Below are 20,682 nucleotides of genomic sequence, written 5' to 3' on the forward strand. Positions count from 1 at the left end.
GTTATGTCTGTAGTTCTGGTTTGAAACGGTAGAGGTCTCATTGCCTAAGTCGTAACTGTGGGGAATTCGTTAATCGTACCAATACGACTTGGCGTTGATGGAAATTACATAGCAATTAAAAATTATTTGTTTCAGCTGATTAATATGACGAAGAGAGCGAATAATAAGTGGAAGCAGGAGGATATGGACGAAGCTTTACTGAAAAATCAGAATGGTGAAATTGGTTTTAAGGAAACGTGTAGAAGATATAATATACTAAAGCCTGCACTGCATTTGAAGGGTTTAAATAAAACATAAAAAATTGGAAGACCTAATGATATGACAGCAGAAAGAGAAGATGTATTAGCACAGCATATAGTTAATTTAAGAGTCTAGTTTTTCAGAGTAACTATTACTCAATTAAGGACATTTGCCTACCAATTTCCCCAGAAATGTCATCTAGCGCATCGCTTCAATAAAGAACGAAAGATGGCAGGTAAAAAATGGTATTACAGGTTTCTGAAAAATCATCCCACTTCGTCCTTTCGAGTTCCTGAAACAATATCGATACCACGAAAGGGGGGGGGGTTGAAAAAGATTGTGGTAGTAAGTTTTTTGATAAATATGAGGAAATACCAGATGAACGTAAGTTTACTGCTGACCAAATACATAACATGGATGAAAACCCACAATCCACAGTTCACAAACCGTGTAAAGAAATTGCCCGAAAAGCAAACAACAGATGGCCGCAATCACAAGTGGAGAAAGAAGTCTTATAATGACATGCGTACGTGTAATGAATGCAGCAGACGAATTCATACCTCCAATGTTAATATTTAAGTGCAGCAAAATGAATGAGGTGCTATAAAGGGGAGCTCCACCAAATACAGCAATTGGCTGCTTGACAAATGGATGGATAACATCAGAACTGTTTGTCCGGTGACTTGAACATTTCATATAACGTCCAAAAGTAGAAAAAATGATCAGAAACCAATTCTGCTTGTACTGGATGATCATAGTAAACACACCAAAAATTTAGAGACATTTCAGCTGGCTCATGGTTGTGGTATAATCATGGTGTCATTTCCCGTTCAAACGAGTCATCGTCTACAACCTTTGGACAGATCATTCTTTAAAATAATTAAAACCAGCTACAGTGACGTGGCATCTCCGTGGGTACCTTCACACCATGGAATGACATAAAACAAACTAACATTGCAGAACCCCTGGCTAATGCATACTTCAGAACAGTTTGCCTGGACACAGAACTAAGCAGTTTTCAGGCAGAAGGTCTGTGGCCATGTGATCGAAATGTCGCGAAAGAAGAGGACTTTGTAGCTATTATGTACATATTATTGATGAATCAGATCAAGAATCGGCCGGTGAAACTGAAGCGACAATGAGAGAATCTGGTAGGCCTCCTAATGTTGCAATATGATCAGTGTGGACTTTCTACAATGTCTCAAGAATATGGATCCGAAAACAATACTGCAACAGTTGCCGAAATGAACAGCCAATAAATAAAGTCTTAGTTGAACACTTTACGTCCCATCCCGTATATAACAACAGTAATCAAGAAAAATGCGAAACGACCGGAGCCAGCAATGGAATTAACATCGAGTCCTTGCAGAAAGGAAATAGAAGCCACAGAAAGGGCAAATAAAAAAACATATTCTTTGCACTGACCTGTAAAAAAAAGACAGATAGATGAAGACTTTAAAAGGAATGAAAAAATGAAGGACAGAGTAGTTACGTCAGCTAAGTAAGGAAGATTGAGATGACATGATTCAGTGTACGAAATGTAAAGTTTGGATATGTGACATACGCGCTAGGCGTGAAAAGCAAAATTAAGAGATATTTCTGTGAAATCTATGTTGAAATCAGTCAATGTAAGATATGCCGGTTTAAGGAACTTAATTTGTTGAGAATTTATATTTTGTTTATTTTGTGTAATTTCATTACGTGTAGCTGTGGAAGTAAACCTACGTTTATAGTTTTTAATTTGTTATTGTGATGTTTTGTTGCATTATTCTATGGATTTATTACGTCGTCGCTGATTTCGCATCCTAAGTGCGACTTAGGCGATAGGGGGTTCGGATTAGGAAACTTGGCGCCTTCACTGTACCGAAGGTATAGATCTTAAAAAGGTTGAAAACTGATTTTGAGGAACGAGTTTTTAATTTATAGCTTAAAAAATAAAGATCCAGTGTACGCAAAGCAAGTTTTGTTATTTACACTGAAGAGCCAAAGAAACTGGTACACTAGGCTGATATCGTGTAGGGCCCCCGTGATCACGCAGAAGTGCCGCAACCCGACCTGGCATGGACTCGGATAATGTCTGAAGTAGTGCTGGACGGAATTCACGCCATGAATCCAGCAGTGCTGTTCATAAATCCGTAAGAGTACGAGGGGATTGTGAACTCTCCTGAACAGCAAGCAGCAAGGCACTCCAGATATGCTAAATAGTTTTCAAGTCTGGGGAGTTTTGAGTTTTGTGGCCAGTGGAAGTTTTAACTCAGAAGAGTTTTCCTGGAGAAACTCTGTAGCAATTCTCGACGTGTGGGTTGTCGCAGTGTCCTGCTGGAATTACCCAAATCCGTAGAAATGCACGATGAACATGAATGGATGCAGGTGACCAGACAGGATGCTTACGTATGTCGCACCTGTCAGAATCGTATTTAGACGTGTCAGGGGTCCCATATCATTCCAAGTACACACGCCGCACACCATTACAGAGCCTCCACCATCTTGAACAGTTCCTTGCTGACATGAAGGGTCCATGGATTCGTGAGGTTGTCTCCATACCCGTATACGCCCATCCGCTCGATACAATTTGAAACGAGACTCGTCCGACCAGGCAACATGTTTCCAGTCATAAACAGTCCAATGTCGGTGTTGACGGGCCCAGGTGAGGCGTAAAGCTTTGTGTCGTGCAGTCATCAAGAGTACACGAGTGGGCCTTCGGCTCCGAAAGCCCACATCGACGATATTTTGATTGAATGGTTCGCACGCTAAGGCTTGTTGATAACCCAGCATTGAAATCTGCAGCAGATTGCAGAAGAGTTGCACTTCTGTCACGTTGAGCGATTCTCTCAGGCGTCGCTGGTCCCGTTCTTGCTGGATTTTTTTCCGGCCGCAGCGATATCGTAGATTTGATGATTTACCGGATTCCTGATATTCACGGTACACTCGTGAAATGGTCGTACGGGAAAATCCGCACTTTATCGCTGTCTCGGAGATTCTGTCCCATGGCTCGCGCGCCGAAGGTGACACCACGTTGAAACTCATTTAAATATTGAGAACCTGCCATTGAAGCAGCAGTAATCGATCTAACAAGTGCACCAGGCACTTGTTGTCTTATATAGGCGCTGCCGACCTCAGCGCGGTATTCTGCCTGTTTACGTATCTCTGTATTTGAATATGTATGCCTATACCAGTTATTTGGCGCTTCAGTGTAAATTACGCTACCTGCAGACGCCAGAAGCTGAATAACTACCACCTGGACACAACGAGAGCTGGCTCGAGTGGAAATCTTTAAACAGATTACGATCAGGAGTTGGTCGATCCAGAGACATCCTGAAGAGATCGGGCTTCATAACAGAAGATACGTCCTGTGATTGTGGACAAGAAGAAACCACAAGCCACATTCTCCAGTGCATTTGTGCCCTGCGTCCTGCACGAAGATTGATCTGCAAGCCACTCCAAGTGACTTGGAGGTTGCAAAGTACTGGGCACATGTAATATAAAAATGGTTCAAATGGCTCTGAGCACTATGGGACTCAACTGCTGAGGTCATTAGTCCCCTAGAACTTAGAACTAGTTAAACCTAACCTAAGGACATCACAAACATCCATGCCCGAGGCAGGATTCGAACCTGCGACCGTAGCGGTCTTGCGGTTCCAGACTGCAGCGCCTTTAACCGCACGGCCACTTCGGCCGGCATGTAATATATATATATATATATATATATATATATATATATATATATATATATATATATATATATATATATATACAGCGTGTTACAAGAAGGTACGGCCAAACTTTCAGGAAACATTCCTCACACACAAAGAAAGAAAATATGTTATGTGGACATGTGTCCGGATACGCTTATTTTCCATGTTAGAGCTCATTTTACTACTTCTCTTCAAATCACATTAATCATGGAATGGAAACACACAGCAATAGAACGTAACAGCGTGACTTCAAACACTTTGTTACAGGAAATGTTCAAAATGTCCTCCGTTAGCGAGGATACATGCATCCACCCTCCGTCGCATGGAATCCCTGATGCGCTGATGCAGCCCTGGAGAATGGCATATTGTATCACAGCCGTCCACAATACGAGCACGAAGAGTCTCTACATTTGGTACCGGGGTTGCGTAGACAAGAGCTTTCAAATGCCCCCGTAAATGAAATTCAAGAGGGTTGAGGTCAGGAGAGCGTGGAGGCCATGGAATTGGTCCGCCTCCACCAATCCATCGGTCACCGAATATGTTGTTGAGAAGCGTACGAACACTTCGACTGAAATGTGAAGGAGCTCAATCGTGCATGAACCACATGTTGTGTCGTACTTGTAAAGGCACATGTTCTAGCAGCACAGGTAGAGTATCCCGTATTAAATCATGATAACGTGCTTCATTAAGCGTAGGTGGAAGAACATGGGGCCCAATCAAGACATAACCAACCATGCCTACCCAAACGTTCACAGAAAATCTGTGTTAATGACGTGACTGCACAATTGCGTGCGGATTCTCATCAGCCCACACATGTTGATTGTGAAAATTTACAATTTGATCACGTTGGAATGAAGCCTCATCCGTAAAGAGAACATTTGCACTGAAATGAGGAATGACCCATTGTTGGAACCATTCGCAGAAGTGTACCCGTGGAGGCCAATCAGCTGCTGATAGTGCCTGCACACTCTGTACATGGTACGGAAACAACAGGTTCTCCCGTAGCATTCTTCATACAGTGACGTGGTCAACGTTACCTTGTACAGCAGCAACTTCTCTGAGGCTGACATTAGGGTTATCGTCAACTGCACGAAGAATTGTTTCGTCCATTGCAGTTGTCCTCGTCGTTCTAGGTCTTCCCCAGTAGCGAGTCATAGGCTGGAATGTTTCGTGCTCCCTAAGTCGCCGATCAATTGCTTCGAACCTCTTCCTGTCGGGACACCTTCGTTCTGAAAATCTGTCTCGATACAAACGTACCGCGCCACGGCTATTGCCCCGTGCTAATCCATACATCAAATGGGCATCTGCCAACTCCACATTTGTAAACATTGCACTGACTGCAAAACCACGTTCGTGATGAACACTAACCTGTTGATGCTACGTAATGATGTGCTTGATGCTAGAACTGTAGAGCAATGAGTCGCATGTCAACACAAGCACCGAAGTCAACATCACCTTCCTTCAATTGGGCCAACTGCCGGTGAATCGAGGAAGTACAGTACATACTGACGAAACTAAAATGAGCTCTAACATGGAAATTAAGCGTTTCCGGACACATGTCCACATAACATCTTTCCTTTATTTGTGTGTGAGGAATGTTTCCTGAAAGTTTGGCCGTACCTTTCTGTAACACCCTGTATATACAGGGTGTCACCTAACGTTACCGCTGGATATATTTCGTAAACCACATCAAATACTGACGAACCGATTCCACAGACCGAACGTGAGGGGAGGGGCTAGTGTAACTGTTTAATACAAACCGTACAAAAATGCACGGAAGTATGTTTTTTAACACAAACCTACGTTTTTTAAATGGAACCACGTTAGTTTTGTTAGCACATCTGAACATATAAACAAATACGTAATCAGTGCCGTTTGTTGCATTGTAAAATGTTAATTACATCCGGAGATATTGAAACCTAAAGTTGACGCTTGAAACCTCCGACGTTCAGTTGCGTGTTGTAACAAACACGGGCCACGGTCGGCGAGCAGCATCTGCAGGGACATGTTTACGATGACGACCGTGTTTACGTGTGTGGCTGTAGTGCACTGTTGTGGTTTGGTCTTGCTGTCGCAGTGTCCGCATGTAGCGCTTGCTGCTATTGTTATTCTGCATTCGTCTCCGTACGCAGACCAACTGTAGTACACCATGTTACCAGACGTCTGTGATAGTGTAGTGTTGTAGGAACTGTGACCATGGTGTATTCGAACTCTGAAAAGGCGGAGATGATACTCATCTGTGGCGAGTGTCGACGAAATGCAGCTGAAGCCTGCAGGGTGTATGCAGAACGGTACCCGGACAGAGAGCATCCAACGTGCCGCACATTGCAAAACATCTACCGCCAACTGTATGCAAAAAGTATGGTCGTAGCACGCAAACGGATCCGTAACAGGCCCGTCACAGGAGAAGCGGGTGCAGCTGGTGTGTTAGCTGCTGTTGCCATGAACCCACACATGAGTACACGGGACATTGCGAGAGCCGGTGGACTGAGTCAAAGTAGTGTCATGCGCATACTACATCGTCACCGCTTTCACCCGTTTCATGTGTCGCTACATCAGCAATTACATGGTGATGACTTTAATCATCGAGTGCAATTCTGTCAATGGGCATTAACAGAGAATGCGTTGCAGTTCTACCTGTTTACCGATGAAGCGGGTTTCACAAACCACGGGGCAGTGAATCTACGGAACATGCATTACTGGTCCGTGGACAATCCTCGCTGGCTCAGACAGGTAGAGCGACAGCGACCGTGGACTGTAAATGTATGGTGCGGAATCATTGGCGACCACCTCATTGGTCCTCACTTCATTGCAGGGGCCCAAACAGCTGCAACATACATCGCGTTTCTATAGAATGATCTGCCAACGTTGCTCGAAAATGTCCCACTGGAAACGCGTCGACGTATGTGGTATCAGCAAGCTGCACATTCCGCAATTAACACTAGGCTGACCCTTGACAGGATGGTCGACGGGCGTTTCATAGGACGTGGAGGACGCATAAATTGGCCAGCCCGTTCTCCTGATCTTACACCTCTGGACTTCTTTCTGTGGGGTACGTTAAAGGAGAATGTGTACCGTGATGTGCCTACAACCCCAGAGGATATGAAACAACGTATTGTGGCAGCCTGCGGCGACATTACACCAGATGTACTGCGGCGTGTACGACATTCATTACGCCAGAGATTGCAATTGTGTGCAGCAAATGATGGCCACCACATTGAACATCTATTGGTCTGACATGTCGGGACACACTCTATTCCACTCCGTAATTGAAAACGGAAACCTCGTGTGTACATGTACCTCACCCCTCATGGTAATGTACATGTGCGTCAGTGAAAAAGATCAATAAAAAGGTGTTAGCATGTGGACGTAATGTGCTGTTCCAGTCTGTTCTGTACCTAAGGTCCATCACCGTTCCCTTTGGATCCCTACGTAATTCGGTGCTCTCCGATACACACGATCGAACAGCGGAGGAGTGGTACTCAAGCGTCAACTTCAGGTTACAATATCTCCGGATGTAATTAACATTTTACAATGCAACAAACGGCACTGATTACGTATTTGTTAATATGTTCAGATCTGCTAACAAAACTAACGGGGTTCCATTTAAAAAAACGTAGGTTTGTGTTAAAAAACATACTTCCGTGCATTTTTGTACGGTTTGTATTAAACAATTATACTAGTCCCTCTCCTCACGTTCGGTCTGTGGAATCGGTTCGTCAGTATTTGATGTGGTTTAAAAAATATATCCAGCGGTAATGTTAGGTGACTCACCCTATGTATATATATATATATATATATATATATATATATATATATATATATATATATATATATAGCTACTGTAAATTTGTATGTTTCTGACTCGAGAATAATAAAAAGAACCAAAAGTAATTCTCTCTTAAGGGGTCGGACGTGAGCGACTTTACCCTACGTCATTTTCTAGGAATGAACGACTGTGCAGCGTCTGTACGGAGAGAGAGAGAAACACGAGTGTGACGCCGGTGCTGTTGTTTCGACAGGTGGTGCGGTACACGCCCGGCACAGCAGAGGGCCGGCGCGTGGTGGAGTCCCACCTGTCGGCGCCCGCGGACGCGCGCGAGACGCTGGACCGCGCCGTGGTGGTGGCGGGCGAAGCGGGCGCCGAGGCGCAGCTGCAGCAGGCCGCCGCCGGCTACAGCCGCTACCTGCCGCTCAGCGTCGCGGGCGCCGCCTTCCCCGTGCCCGACGCGCTGCGCGGCCGCAACATCACCAGCGTCGTCATCCTCGCGCCGCTCGAGAGCCCCTCCCAGGTCAGCCACGAAACACCCCGCCGCTGTTTCACAAGCAGGCTGCGAGAAGTTACGTCTTTGGCGTACATCTGATCTCGGAATACGGGGAGTTCCGAAGTCTTCGTATTAAACTTTCTTTCTTTCTTCTTTCTTTCTTTATCGTCGCCTTGTCCCACGTCACGTAGGGTTGGCGTTGCTCTTCTGGATCCTTCTCCTCCGTAGTACTCTTTCCATTGCCTCTTCCTTCTTCCATCCTTTCTCCCTCAGGTCCCCGGATATCTTATCCTTCCACCTCATCTATGGTCTTCCTCTCCTTCTCGCTCCTTCAATCTTTATATCTTCAACTCTGTTTCCAATACACCCTTCCCCTTTCCTCTGTAAGTGTCTGTACCACCTTAGTCTGCTTTCTTGTATCTTTTTCCCCATGGGTCCCACTTTCACAGCTCCTCTAACAAATTCATTTCTAATCCTGTCCTTCCTCGTTACCCCACACATCCACCTCAGCATCCTCATTTCCGCCACTTCCATCTTCCTTTCCTGGGCTACTGTGATTGGCAGAGACATGGCCATTTCTTGGGCTACTGCGATTGGCAGAGACATGGCCACAGTTGCCCGGGAAAGGAAGATGGAAGTGGCGGAAATGAGGATGCTGAGGTGGATGTGTGGGGTAACAAGGAAGGACAGGATTAGAAATGAATTTGTTAGAGGAGCTGTGAAAGTGGGTTTAGCCGGCCGGAGTGGCCGAGCGGTTCTAGGCGCTACAGTCTGGAACCGCGCGACCGCTACGGTCGCCTCGGGCATGGATGTGTGTGATGTCCTTAGGTTAATTAGGTTTATGTACTTCTAAGTTCTAGGGGACTGATGACCACAGCAGTTAAGTCCCATAGTGCTCAGAGCCATTTGAACCATTTGAACCAAAGTGGGTTCAAAATGGTTCAAATGGCCCTGAGCACTATGGCACTTAACTTCTGAGGTCATCAGCCCCCTAGAACTGAGAATTACTTAAACCTAACTAACCTAAGGACATGACGCACCTCCAAGTCAGAGGCAGGATTCGAACCTGCGACCGTAGCGGTCGCGCGGCTCCAGACTGAAGGTGAAAGTGGGACCCATGGGGGAAAAGATACAAGAGAGCAGACTAAGGTGGTACTGACACTTACAGAGAAAAGTCTTCGCATTAAACGTCTAGGGGTAATAGATCACATGGGGCACGACTTTTGTTGGAGACACAATGCTCGATAGCGTTTTCCAGCAACATGCAGCTTGTGTGTGAGATGTGTGTTACCTATCAGCGCAAGTCAAATGAAAACAGAACACCCGCCACAATGGTGCCTTGGAATCGTTGCATTCAAAAATAATCACTGTTGTATCCTCGTTGCCACGGTAGAGTCTTGTACCATAGGAGTCGAGGAAGAGGATGTTGTTCAGTGGCCGGTGTCCTCTTTTTACAACACAACTGCACACGTGTATTAACAGGCTTCTTTATTTACTTTAACAGACAGCAGATACTTTAACAGCATCCATGTGTTGGGTACAAGCTCTTCAATATTAATCCACGTTAGCCTCACTGCTGGTGAAGTACAAGTCCCGCTATTTACACTAATCTGGTCGCAGTGTACTTATAAAAATGACTTTTTTTAATAATAATAATATCAATATTTATATATGTGTTTGGAGAGAGAGAGAGAGAGAGAGAGAGACTGATTTTTGATTGATATTTTTACTTTAAGTCGTAACTGGTACCTGAATTTTGGTTGCTGCCTCCTTGAATGATCAGCTTCTCCACCAGTTGTTGACGTATTGCAATTTGGAGGAAGTTATTGTTCTTTAAGGTTTAAAATACGCCTCTGTTAGTTATTTGGCCGTATTGCGGATAGCTTTGAGCCCAAGTTTTCGCGGCTTTTCGTACCTACGGGACCACTGTTGTAAGTAAGAAAGATGAAATTGCAATGTGCTTTCCGTGAGAAAAGGAGATTGCTTGGCGCACAAACTTCCTTCAAACTACACGTCCTGCTACATCAAAATTGGTCAGTGGAGTTCAGCACCATACTATTGTACAAGAACATAATCCAATTACTGTAATTAAGAAATCTGAGAGGTTGTTACTTATTGAATGAAAACTATAGAGAATGCTCTCATTCCATGTAGGCTTTCACGGCCGGCGTCTTTATCAGTAAACTCTTCCGGGCTAAGTTGCCGTGGTCGATCTGTAGAACTTCTTCTCCCTGACGTTGATATAGAGAATGCATTTATTTTCCTGAATTTTAGTGAACTTTGTACACTTACAATTCTGTCGATTGATAGACGGCAACGACAATGAAGTTCAGTCCTTTCCCAAAAACAAGATATTTCTATTCTTCACTTCCAGAAAATTTGCATACTTAACCGTGTGGCAACTCTTTCACATACTTTACTCGGTTTTATCAATTTTCATTAACTGTAACAACACGTTCTGAGCGACGGCCTAGCAACACGTCTTCTTGGTTTTATCAATTTTCATTAACTGTAACAACACGTTCTGAGCGACGGCCTAGCAACACGTCTTCTTTCCACAAGATACCGATTAACAGTCTTTTTTTAAATAAAATCAATTGTCTTCTTTTTTAGAGTCCATACTTAAAGATTCTCTAATACTATCGTTGTGGGGACTGCGCGCTAAGGAGTTTCTTGCTCTCCAGCTGCGCTTTTTGTTTAATCATATTTACATTTATGGTAGTTACATACATTACTGAGCTTCTCAGAATAAAATCAGGCACAAATTAGTTAAAGAAAAAAAAGCAGTGAGGCACACATAACATAACATACTGACAGATCGCAATTTAGAGTGTGAGTTAGTGCACCAGTGACTGAGTGGCTGAGGTAGTGACTGAGACTGAGCTAGTGACTGAGACTGAGTCCTCCAGTCAGCGGTGGCGATCAGCGGTGGCGATCTAAATACTTGGGGTCGAGAGGGCGTTGGCGGCATGTTGCTTGTGAGTCTGTCTTTGGCCTCTCTCCTGATATGCGAGCTTCATCCGGCCTACTATCGATCTTCTTGCTACATTTTTGCCGATGGTTGTGCTGGCAGCAGCTTACGCCAGCACTATCACCACAAATGTTAAGACACATATCCCACAAGGAGACAATATGATCAATTCCTCTTTCATAGAACGTGGTCAGCTACCAAAACCAACGTCTGTGCATGTCTTTCTTCATGTCGCCAGTGTGAAAATCACACTGAAAGATCCTGGCTGAACAGATGATGTTGCAGTATTTCGCAAACAAATCGCTGAAGTGTAGCCTTCGTCCGATTGGCACTGAGGAACGAGCGTTAGCAACAGGATGATTCCATCTGACACCATTCCTGAGCATTTAGATATTATGGCACGTCGCAGTTTTGCATAGTGTCTTCGTAGCACTATGCATTGATTGTGGTTCCATTCTCGAGGAACTCGACAACCAGAGGGTGCCTACAGTCAAACAAGGAGGTCATCATGGCCTTACGTGGTGCCATCACCTCGAGCTCAACGACAAAGCAGTCGGAGGAAATATCCGACATCTCCACCGTCAACGAAATCCAAAGCTATTCACTCAAGTTCCTGTAAGATACACGATAACGCCCGCCTCCATACTGTCAATCGGACGAAGGCTACTCTTCAGCAGTTTGGTTGGGAAACACTGCAACATCCTCTGTAGAACCCCAGTCTTTTACTGTGCGATTTTTAAATCTTTGGCAACCTGAAGAAAGACGTGTGTGGACATCAGTCTTAGTCGGACAAGGAAGTGCAAGACTGGCTGTGTTTGTGGATCTGTCAACAGGCAACCGCGTTCTACGAAACAGAAATTGTTCATCTCGTCTCCAAGTGGAATAAATATATTAACATGTGGCGATCACTTTTCAATAGAACCATCCCATGGTCCCGTAGTGGTGCATAGTCGTCTTTCATTTGACTGCTCCTTAAATAATCCAGTCATCTGCTCTGCATGAGAGGGGGTAGGATGGGTTCCTGATTTACTTCTAAAATACTTTTTTCCAAATTAAAGACACTCATTCTTGAGGTTTTCTTGTTGGAAATCACTCTATCAGTTTACTGGAGTAGTTAGTATGCAAACGCAGCACACGTAGTTAGTAGATACTGATAGTTCGGAGAAACCTCGTCATCACATGCTGGCAAATTCAATAAAAAGAAACGTAGCATTGCCGAGAGGTATCAGTGAGCATATTGTCTCTGACAAAAGTTGTTCCCCATGACTTGTTCTGTCACCCCTAGATGTTTGAAGCAAAACCCTGAAACACCTTATTTTGTCAAGTCTCTGCCATTTTGTTTGCATCAGGAGGCAGAATTAGTCCTGTTTGCAAATGATACAAGCATTGTTGTGAAGCCATGCAAAAAACTATGAACAGAGAGAATACTAATTTATCTTTTTCTCAAATTTACTGAATGGTTTTGCACGAATGTGCTAGCTTTAAACTAAAAAGAAGAGAAACAAGAAAAAAAGCAATTCATTCAGTTCCTTAGGTGTCCATATTGACGAAATCTTAAACGGGGAAAACTACTTAGTAGACTTGCCAAAAAGTTTAGGTTTGCCTACTTTTGGCATAAGAATAATACCCAATTTTGGGGATGCAGAAGACAGTTAATTAAAATATTTTGCATATTTTCATTCACTGATATCTTGAAGGATAACATTCTTGGGTAACTCTCCTCTCAGATAAAAAGCATTCACTGCACAAAAGAAACTAATTAAAATTATGTGCGTGGTTCACTTCTCTAAAGCTTGCAGACACTTCTCTGACCAGCTGGGAATACTATCCACAGCCCCACAATACATTCATTCACTGAAATTTGTTATCAACAATCCATCTGAGTTTGACAGTAACAGAGATATTCACAAGTACAAGATTAGAAGGATAAACTATCCGCATTTGCCCTTTAATGTAACTAACTTTGGCACAGAAATGTGTGAAATATGATGCTATGCAACTCTGACAATCTACTGATGAAAATAAAATATCTGACAGGTAGCAGAAGTGTTTTAATATGTAGATTAAATATGTTCCTCCTTAACAAGAGTTTCTATACAATAGAGAAATTCTTGTATGGTTTTGAATCGAAATAATTAGTCATTTTTAGAGGAAAAGCTTGTGAATGGGTAGCATATATATGGCGGTGGTGGTGAGGTCCCACACTCCGAGGAGTGTAGGGGACGATGTAGGAGACCTGCACTGCCGACTAGGCAGGGTCCTAGCGGAGGTGGTTTGCCATTGCCTTCCTCTATGCTCGGAGGAAGGCTATATATATATATATATATATATATATATATATATATATATATATATATATATTCGCTGCTTCTGCCTATGGGTTTGCAACCCACAACGACTTCAAATTCCAAGCATTAGATTTTCATGTTCTCTTGCTCACTACATGCAAACTTATAGTCCTACAAAAAAAATTAACAGGACCTTTTCGCAAGAAATTTAATGTAGTTAAATTCTGTACTACGATAAGTTTTCGACAGAGACCATAGTTTCTGAATTATTCAAAAATGACGTGCAAAAGTGAACTTTAAACAGGTTTTTCTTGAATAATACGAAAACTGGCAATCAGCAAAAGCATATCCCAGTATAAAATCTAACCAAATTAAATTTCCTATGAAAAGTCATGTTAATTTTTTCTGTAGCACTAATAGTTTGCACATAGAGAGCAAGAGAATAATAAAATTTCAAATATGGTTTTTGAAGGCGTTGCAGGTTGCATAAAATCTATAGGCAGGGGCAACTGAACCACCATGTATCACCTTTCTTATACAGGAGTTTAACAGTGGCTGATTGTGTCATGGCATATGAGTTGGGTTTTGTTGTTCAAATATTGTGTCTGCCTCTGTGTGTGTGTGTGTGTGTGTGTGTGTGTGTGTGTGTGTGTGCTCAGAAGAATTTCTCCTGCTTACATTGGTTGAATTACTAAATACAGCTTCCAGCGTTCTTTTCATTAGCATTATCCACTGCTTGACTATATCATCACTTCCGTTAAGCCTCGGTTTATACTGGATGACACTGTGATTCCTACAGTCAAATGTGTTAGATAGGTCTCAGAAAATGCTTTTAATGCTTCTCAGGTGATTGCTCTTATGAAACCCAAACTGCTATTTACTAAGGACATTATTGTAAGATACTGTTCTGGAGTACATCGTCTTCTCAGATATTTTGGGGAATTATGTCATTAGCGAACAGGTAGGTACTTATTGACGTCTCTCCAGTCACCTCTCTTATGAGGGGGTTTAACAATGGCCTATTGTGCCGTGATATAACGATCTGGTTCTATTACTTAAGACTTCTTCTAGCTAATCGCATCTGTCCGCGTGATCGTATTTTGGTTATTAGTCGACGACGAGACGCAGTCATAGTGGGGCACCTGACAGTAGGTCTACGCTGCCGGGACGGAGTCTCGTCCAGGTGGCGTGGCTGTCGCTACCGTGCAGCCGGTTGACGCTGTTCCCTGTTTGCAGGAGGAGGGCGCGGCGAGCGCGCGCTCTGACGAGGACCCCCCATCGCTGCCCGCGAGGCTGGCCAAGGTGCTGGCCGTGGCCGACCGCAAGAACATCGACGACTGGCTGGCGGCCGAGAGGCAGCTGCCCTCCACCAAGCAGAGCATCGTGCTGCTCGTCACGCCGCCGTGAGTACCCACACCATTTCACCTGCCACATTCTACAGGCTCTCTTTCAAAGATTAATCAAATTCACTACGTCATACGAGGGTCACTCCAAAAGAAATACACACTATTCTTTTTTTTAAATTCCATCTTTTATTCTACATGTTTGAAAGTTTTACAGTGTGTAGATACATCCTTTAGGAACAATATTTTCATTTCTTCACATAATTTCTATCCCTCTCAACTGCCTTACGCCATCTTGGAACCGGGGCCTATATACTCGCACGGTAAAATTCTGGACCGACCTGTTGGAGCCACTGTTTGGCAGCGTGCACAAGGGAGTCATCATCTTCAAACCTTGTTCCACGAAGAGAGTCTTTCAGTTTCCCAAAGAGATGATAGTCACATGGAGCCAGGTCAGGACTGTAAGGCGGGTGTTTCAGTGTTGTCCATCCGAGTTTTGTGATCACTTCCATGGTTTTTTGACTGATTCGTGGCCGTGCATTGTCGTGCAACAGCAAAACATCCTGCTTTTGCCGATGTGGTCGAACACGACTCAGTCGAGGTTGAAGTTTCTTCAGTGTCGTCACATATGCATCAGAATTTCCGGTTGTTCCACTTGGCATGATGTCCACAAGCAAGAGTTCTTCGGAATCGAAAAACACTGTAGCCATAACTTTTCCAGCAGAAGGTGTGGTTTCGAATTTTTTTTTTCTTGGGTGAATTTGCATGATTCCACTCCATCAATTGTCTCTTCGTCTCTGGTGAAAAATGATGGAGCCATGTTTCATCACCTGTCACAATTCTTCCAAGAAATTCATCTCCACCATTCTCGAACTGTTCCAAACATTCGCTGCATACCGTTTTTCTTGTTTCTTTGTGAGCCACTGTCAACATCCTGGGAACTTACCTGGCACAAACCTTTTTTAACGCCAACACTTTCAGTATTCTGCAATCACTTCCTTCCTCTATCCCAACGTAGCGTGACCATTCGTTCACTGTGATGCGTCTGTCAGCAGTCACCAATTCGTTAACTCTCTGCTCATTGTCTGGAGTGTGTGCAGTACGAGGCCTGCCGCTGTGAGGACAGTCCTCAATATTGCCGTGCCCGCTTTCATCACGTAACCTGCTTGTCCACCGACTAACTGTACTGCGATCGACAGCAGCATCTCCATACTTTTTTTCAACCTCTTGTGGATGTTTCCCACTGTCTCGTTTTCACAGCCCAGGAATTCTATGACAGCACGTTGCTTCTGACGAACGTCAAGTGTAGCAGCCATCTTGAAGACATGCTGTGATGGCGCCACTCACAGGGACAGGTTGTACTAAGTTTGAAAACAGGCGGGAAGGATGTATCTACACACTGTAAAACTTGCAGAATAAAAACAGTATTTTTACAAAAATAGTGTGCATTTCTTTTGGAGTGGCCCTCGTAGGAAGGGAAAATCTAGCAGAGAACATGAAACTTGGTGATCGTTCCTCTCTATGACATATTTTTCCCAACGACGGATGCCTTGACGTAGACTTCGGTTTTACCAGATAGCCTCTCGGCTGTTCAGGAAACGTTCCACCTCGAAAATCACTTTGTCGTCTTTTTGGTAATGCTTGTCACTAGAGTTGCAAAACTACCGTAGGCTACCACCGTTTTAGTCATCGCTCGGTCTTTTGATTTGCCTGGTGCGACCCCTCACAAATTCCTCTCCCGTGCCAACCTCTTCATCTCAGCGTAACACTTGCAACATATGTCCTCAATTGTTTGCTGCTTATATTCAAATCCCTGTCTTCCTCTAAAGTTTTTGCCCTCTACAGCTCCCTCTAGTACTGTGGAAGTTATTCCTTGACATCTTACCAGACGTCCTGCCATCCTGTCCATCTTTGTGTCAGTGCCTTCCATATATTCTTTTTCTGACCAAGTTTACACAGAACGCCCTCAGTCCTGATCTTATCAGTCCACCTAAATTTCAACATTCGTCTCTAGCACCACATCTCAGATCATTCAATTCTCTATTGTCCCGGTTTTCCCACAGTCCCTGTTTCACTACCATACAATGTCCGCCCCGATAGCTGAGTGGTCAGCGTGATGGATTGCCGTCCTACGGCCCGGGTTCGATTCCCGGCTGGGTCGGGGATTTTTTCTGCTCAGGGACTAGATGTTGTGCTGTCTTCATCATCATTCCATCCCCATCCGGCGCGGAGGTCGCCCACTGTGGCGTCAAATGTAATAAGACCTGCATCAAGGCGGCCGGACGTGGCCCCACAAGGGGCCTCCCAGCCAATGACGCCAAATCTAGTACCTTCCGCCGCGGAAGTCGAACGCGCAGCAGAACAAATGGACGTGGTCAGCCCACAGAAGGCTCCGCCTCTGCGGCGGCTATTCCGCGCAGCGGCTCTCGCGCAGCGAGGGTGCCACCACTAAGCCACGTGCAGACAGCGGCCAATAGCCGCTCCCTAAGGTTTCGTATATAAGGACCCCCTCTTCCCTAGTCCAGCCAGTCTGGTACTCGCTCTGGATTTCGTTTCTATCTCGGCGGTACTGCGTTCTGGTCGTTGCTCGATGTTGACATTTGCCTGCCTCTGGTTCCGCGTGGATTTACGTTTGGTGTTTGGTGTTTGGTGTTTGGTGTTTGGTGTTTGGTGTTGTGGTTTCCACAAGCCTCCGTTGTTTATCTCTTTCTTGTTGTGTCGCTCATAGTCGGTCGTGGTCGGTTGTTGTCAGTTGTCGTTGGTCTGCCGTCCGACTCGTCCTGTGTTTACCCAGTGGTGCGTGCTCCACCGCCGGCGGCTTCCCCGCCTGGCGGCTCTGATCCGCGACCAAAGGCGTTCCCGCTGTTGGTTGTGGTTACTACATTTGGCGACGGGGTAAACGGAAAATAGGAGTATGGAAGAGATATTGCTCACTCTCTTAGAGCAACAGCAGCAGCTCATGCGACAGCAGCAGCAGCAGTTGCTCTCGGACAGGGTCAATAAGCGGGATTCCCTCCCACCTCTTTCCCCAGGTGCCCCGCTTTCAGACACGTTCGCCGTCGTTCCCACCGTTCAACTACGCAAAAGAGTATTGGGAAACGTACCTGCATCGTCTGAAGCAACATTTCACGGCCTTTCAGGTGTCGGATGACACTCTGCAGCGGTCGTTGTTCTTGTCTTGGGCCTTACCGGACACGTTTTTCTTGCTCCGCAAGTTGGTACCATTGGCCGACCCCGTGGCTCTCTCCTTTCACGAGATCTGTGTGTTGCTAACTAACTATTATTCCCAGCGATACCATGTGGTTGCGTCTCGCTTGGAATTCCATCAATACTACAAGCAGCCGGGTCAGTCCTACCATTCCTGGGTGACGGATTTGCAAGGCCTCAGCCGCAAATGCAACTTCACGTGCACCAATCAGCAGTGCAAGGCGTCATATGCAGATTCGTTAATTCGGGATGTGGTCGTTCAACTGGCGCCCGATCCAGAGGTCCGCACTGCGGCGTTAAAGTTGGACAATACCTCGTTGGAAGACATTCTGCATATTGCCCATTCCTTCGAAATTGCTCAAGCGGCGAATGAACGTCTCATGGCGCGGCCCCAGGTGGCGGCGGTCGAGTCCACTTCCCGCTCCACTCCTTATCGCCGTCGACGGGGCGCAGTCTCCAGAGGGCACCGCCGTCGAGATTCCTCGCTGTCTGACGTCTCTATGGCGTCCGAACCGCCGGTCGCCTCTCGATGTCGGCTGCGTGGCCCCCTCCCGTCGCGCCCCCAGTGCTTCTCGGCCCACACTCGAGCTGACTGTCCCCATCGCTGGAAGACCTGTTCGCTCTGCGAGAAAGAGGGCCACCTTCGATCTGTCTGTCAGAGCCGCTCGACCCGCCCCCGTCACGACCCTGCGGGCCAACAGGAGGCCGTCCATGCTTTACACGCAGTCGCCCCTCGGACCGACACATTGGCTCAAACGTTATTCCTCACCCTACGCATCTTTAACGAGGACGTCCGTTTCCATGTCGATACGGAGGCCACAATTTCTTTGGTCAATCTGACGACATATGCGCGTCTCGGGTCTCCAGAATTGTCCCCACCCTCTCGGAGGTTGGTCGCCTACGGCGACGGTTCCATCCCTCTCCGTGGGCAGTTTTCTGTTATGGCCATCTACAAAAACGTTCCCCGGCCCCTTACCTTATTTGTGGTGGACCACCCGTCGGCTTCGGACATTTTTGGACTCGATGCATTCACACGGTTTGGCTTTTCCATTCAAGACGAAGTGCAGTTCGTTTCGACTACGGTTCCCTTTCAGGACCTAGACGATCTGTGCGCGTCCTTTTCCTCTCTGTTTTCGGCAGACCTGGGCTGCGCTTCCGATTTCCAGGCACACATCACTTTACTGCCGAATGCACGGCCTCGCTTTTGTCAGGCTCGGTCTATTCCTGTAGCTTTGCGCGCGGCCGTCAAGCAGCAACTCGATCGGCTCCAGGCTGCGGGGGTTATCGAGCCAGTACAATCGAGTGCCTGGGCAACGCCCTTAGTGGTCATCAAGAAACCCAATGGATCGCTTCGTCTTTGTGGGGATTTTGGGGCTACGGTCAACGCTCAGTCTTTGGTCGAAACTTATCCTATTCCTCGACAGGAAGACCTTCTCGCTAAACTGGCAGGTGTCGAGTACTTTTCTAAGATTGATCTGGCAGAAGCCTATCACCAATTGCCATTGGATGAGGAATCGCAGGCCGTCGTCGTCATCAACACACCTTTCGGTCTCTATAAATACAAGCGTCTTCCGTTTGGCATTTCCTCTGCCCCTGCGATTTTCCAGCGGTATCTCGAGCAACTTACGCAACCAATACCGGCTTGTGTCAATTACCTCGATGATATCTTAGTCACAGGGCGCACACGCCAGGAACATCTGGGCAACCTCAGTACCTTATTTCACGCCCTGCAGGCTGCGGGTTTACGTTGTCGACTGGAGAAGTGCAGTTTTTTTCAACCGGAAGTGGAGTACTTAGGACATTGGCTCAGTAAAGAAGGCATTAGCCCTTCGGACCGCAATGTCGCAGCCATCGATGCCCTTCCCCGTCCACAAAACTTATCCAAACTCCAGGTATTTTTGGGGAAAGTCAATTATTACTTAAAGTTTTTACCCCAAGCCGCCCTCATCGCGCATCCCCTAAATCGCCTGCGTCGCAAAGGGGTACCTTACACGTGGACTTCTGCCTGCGATCAGGCTTTCACCCACCTGAAGACGATGCTGAAATCTGCCCCTTGCCTGATGCCTTTCTCTCCGGATCGTCCCTTGGTGGTGGCGGCCGATGCCTCAGCGTACGGGATTGGGGCAGTCCTGGCACACAGGAATGAGAATGGGTCGGAACAACTTGTGGCATATGTATCCAAGACGTTAACCCCTGCGCAAAGGAATTACTCTCAGATCGAAAAGGAGGCTCTTGCCATTATTTTTGCAGTTCAGAAATTTCACATTTACCTGTTTGGGGTGCAGTTCACCCTCCTCACGGATCACAAGCCCTTAGTGTCGCTTTTCAGGCCCCATTCGCATCTCCCAGAACGGACGGCTCAGCGTCTTCAGTGCTGGGCGTTGTTCTTGCGTAATTACACTTACACCATCTGCTATAGGCCGACCAGTCAACACACTAATGCAGATGCCTTGTCACGTCTCCCAGCAAGACCTGATCCAGCGTTCGACCAGCAGGAAGTCCTGTGCTTCCACATCGACTCTGCCCGCCAAGAGACTCTCGATGGATTTCCTCTGACAGCCACGCAAATCGCCGCTTCCACGTGCAGGGACCCCATTCTGCAGCAAGTCCTCCGCTATGTGACCCATGGTTGGCCTCCCTACCTTACCCGACATTTGAAAACTGACTTCAGCC

At 45.9% G+C, this 20,682-nt stretch overlaps 1 protein-coding gene across 1 annotated transcript in view; it reads left to right on the forward strand.

Moving 5' to 3' along the window:
* Window positions 1-20,682, forward strand: part of LOC126484944 (histone-lysine N-methyltransferase 2D-like) — a 148,045-nt gene that overhangs the window by 123,613 nt on the left and 3,750 nt on the right. Inside the window, exons 6-7 of the mRNA XM_050108544.1 lie at window positions 7,958-8,227; window positions 14,696-14,862. Of these exons, the coding sequence (XP_049964501.1) occupies window positions 7,958-8,227; window positions 14,696-14,862 (437 nt within the window). The remainder of the gene's footprint in view (window positions 1-7,957; window positions 8,228-14,695; window positions 14,863-20,682) is intronic.

Source organism: Schistocerca serialis, chromosome 6 (assembly GCF_023864345.2).
Source record: "Schistocerca serialis cubense isolate TAMUIC-IGC-003099 chromosome 6, iqSchSeri2.2, whole genome shotgun sequence".
NCBI classification, from domain to species: Eukaryota; Metazoa; Arthropoda; class Insecta; order Orthoptera; family Acrididae; genus Schistocerca; species Schistocerca serialis.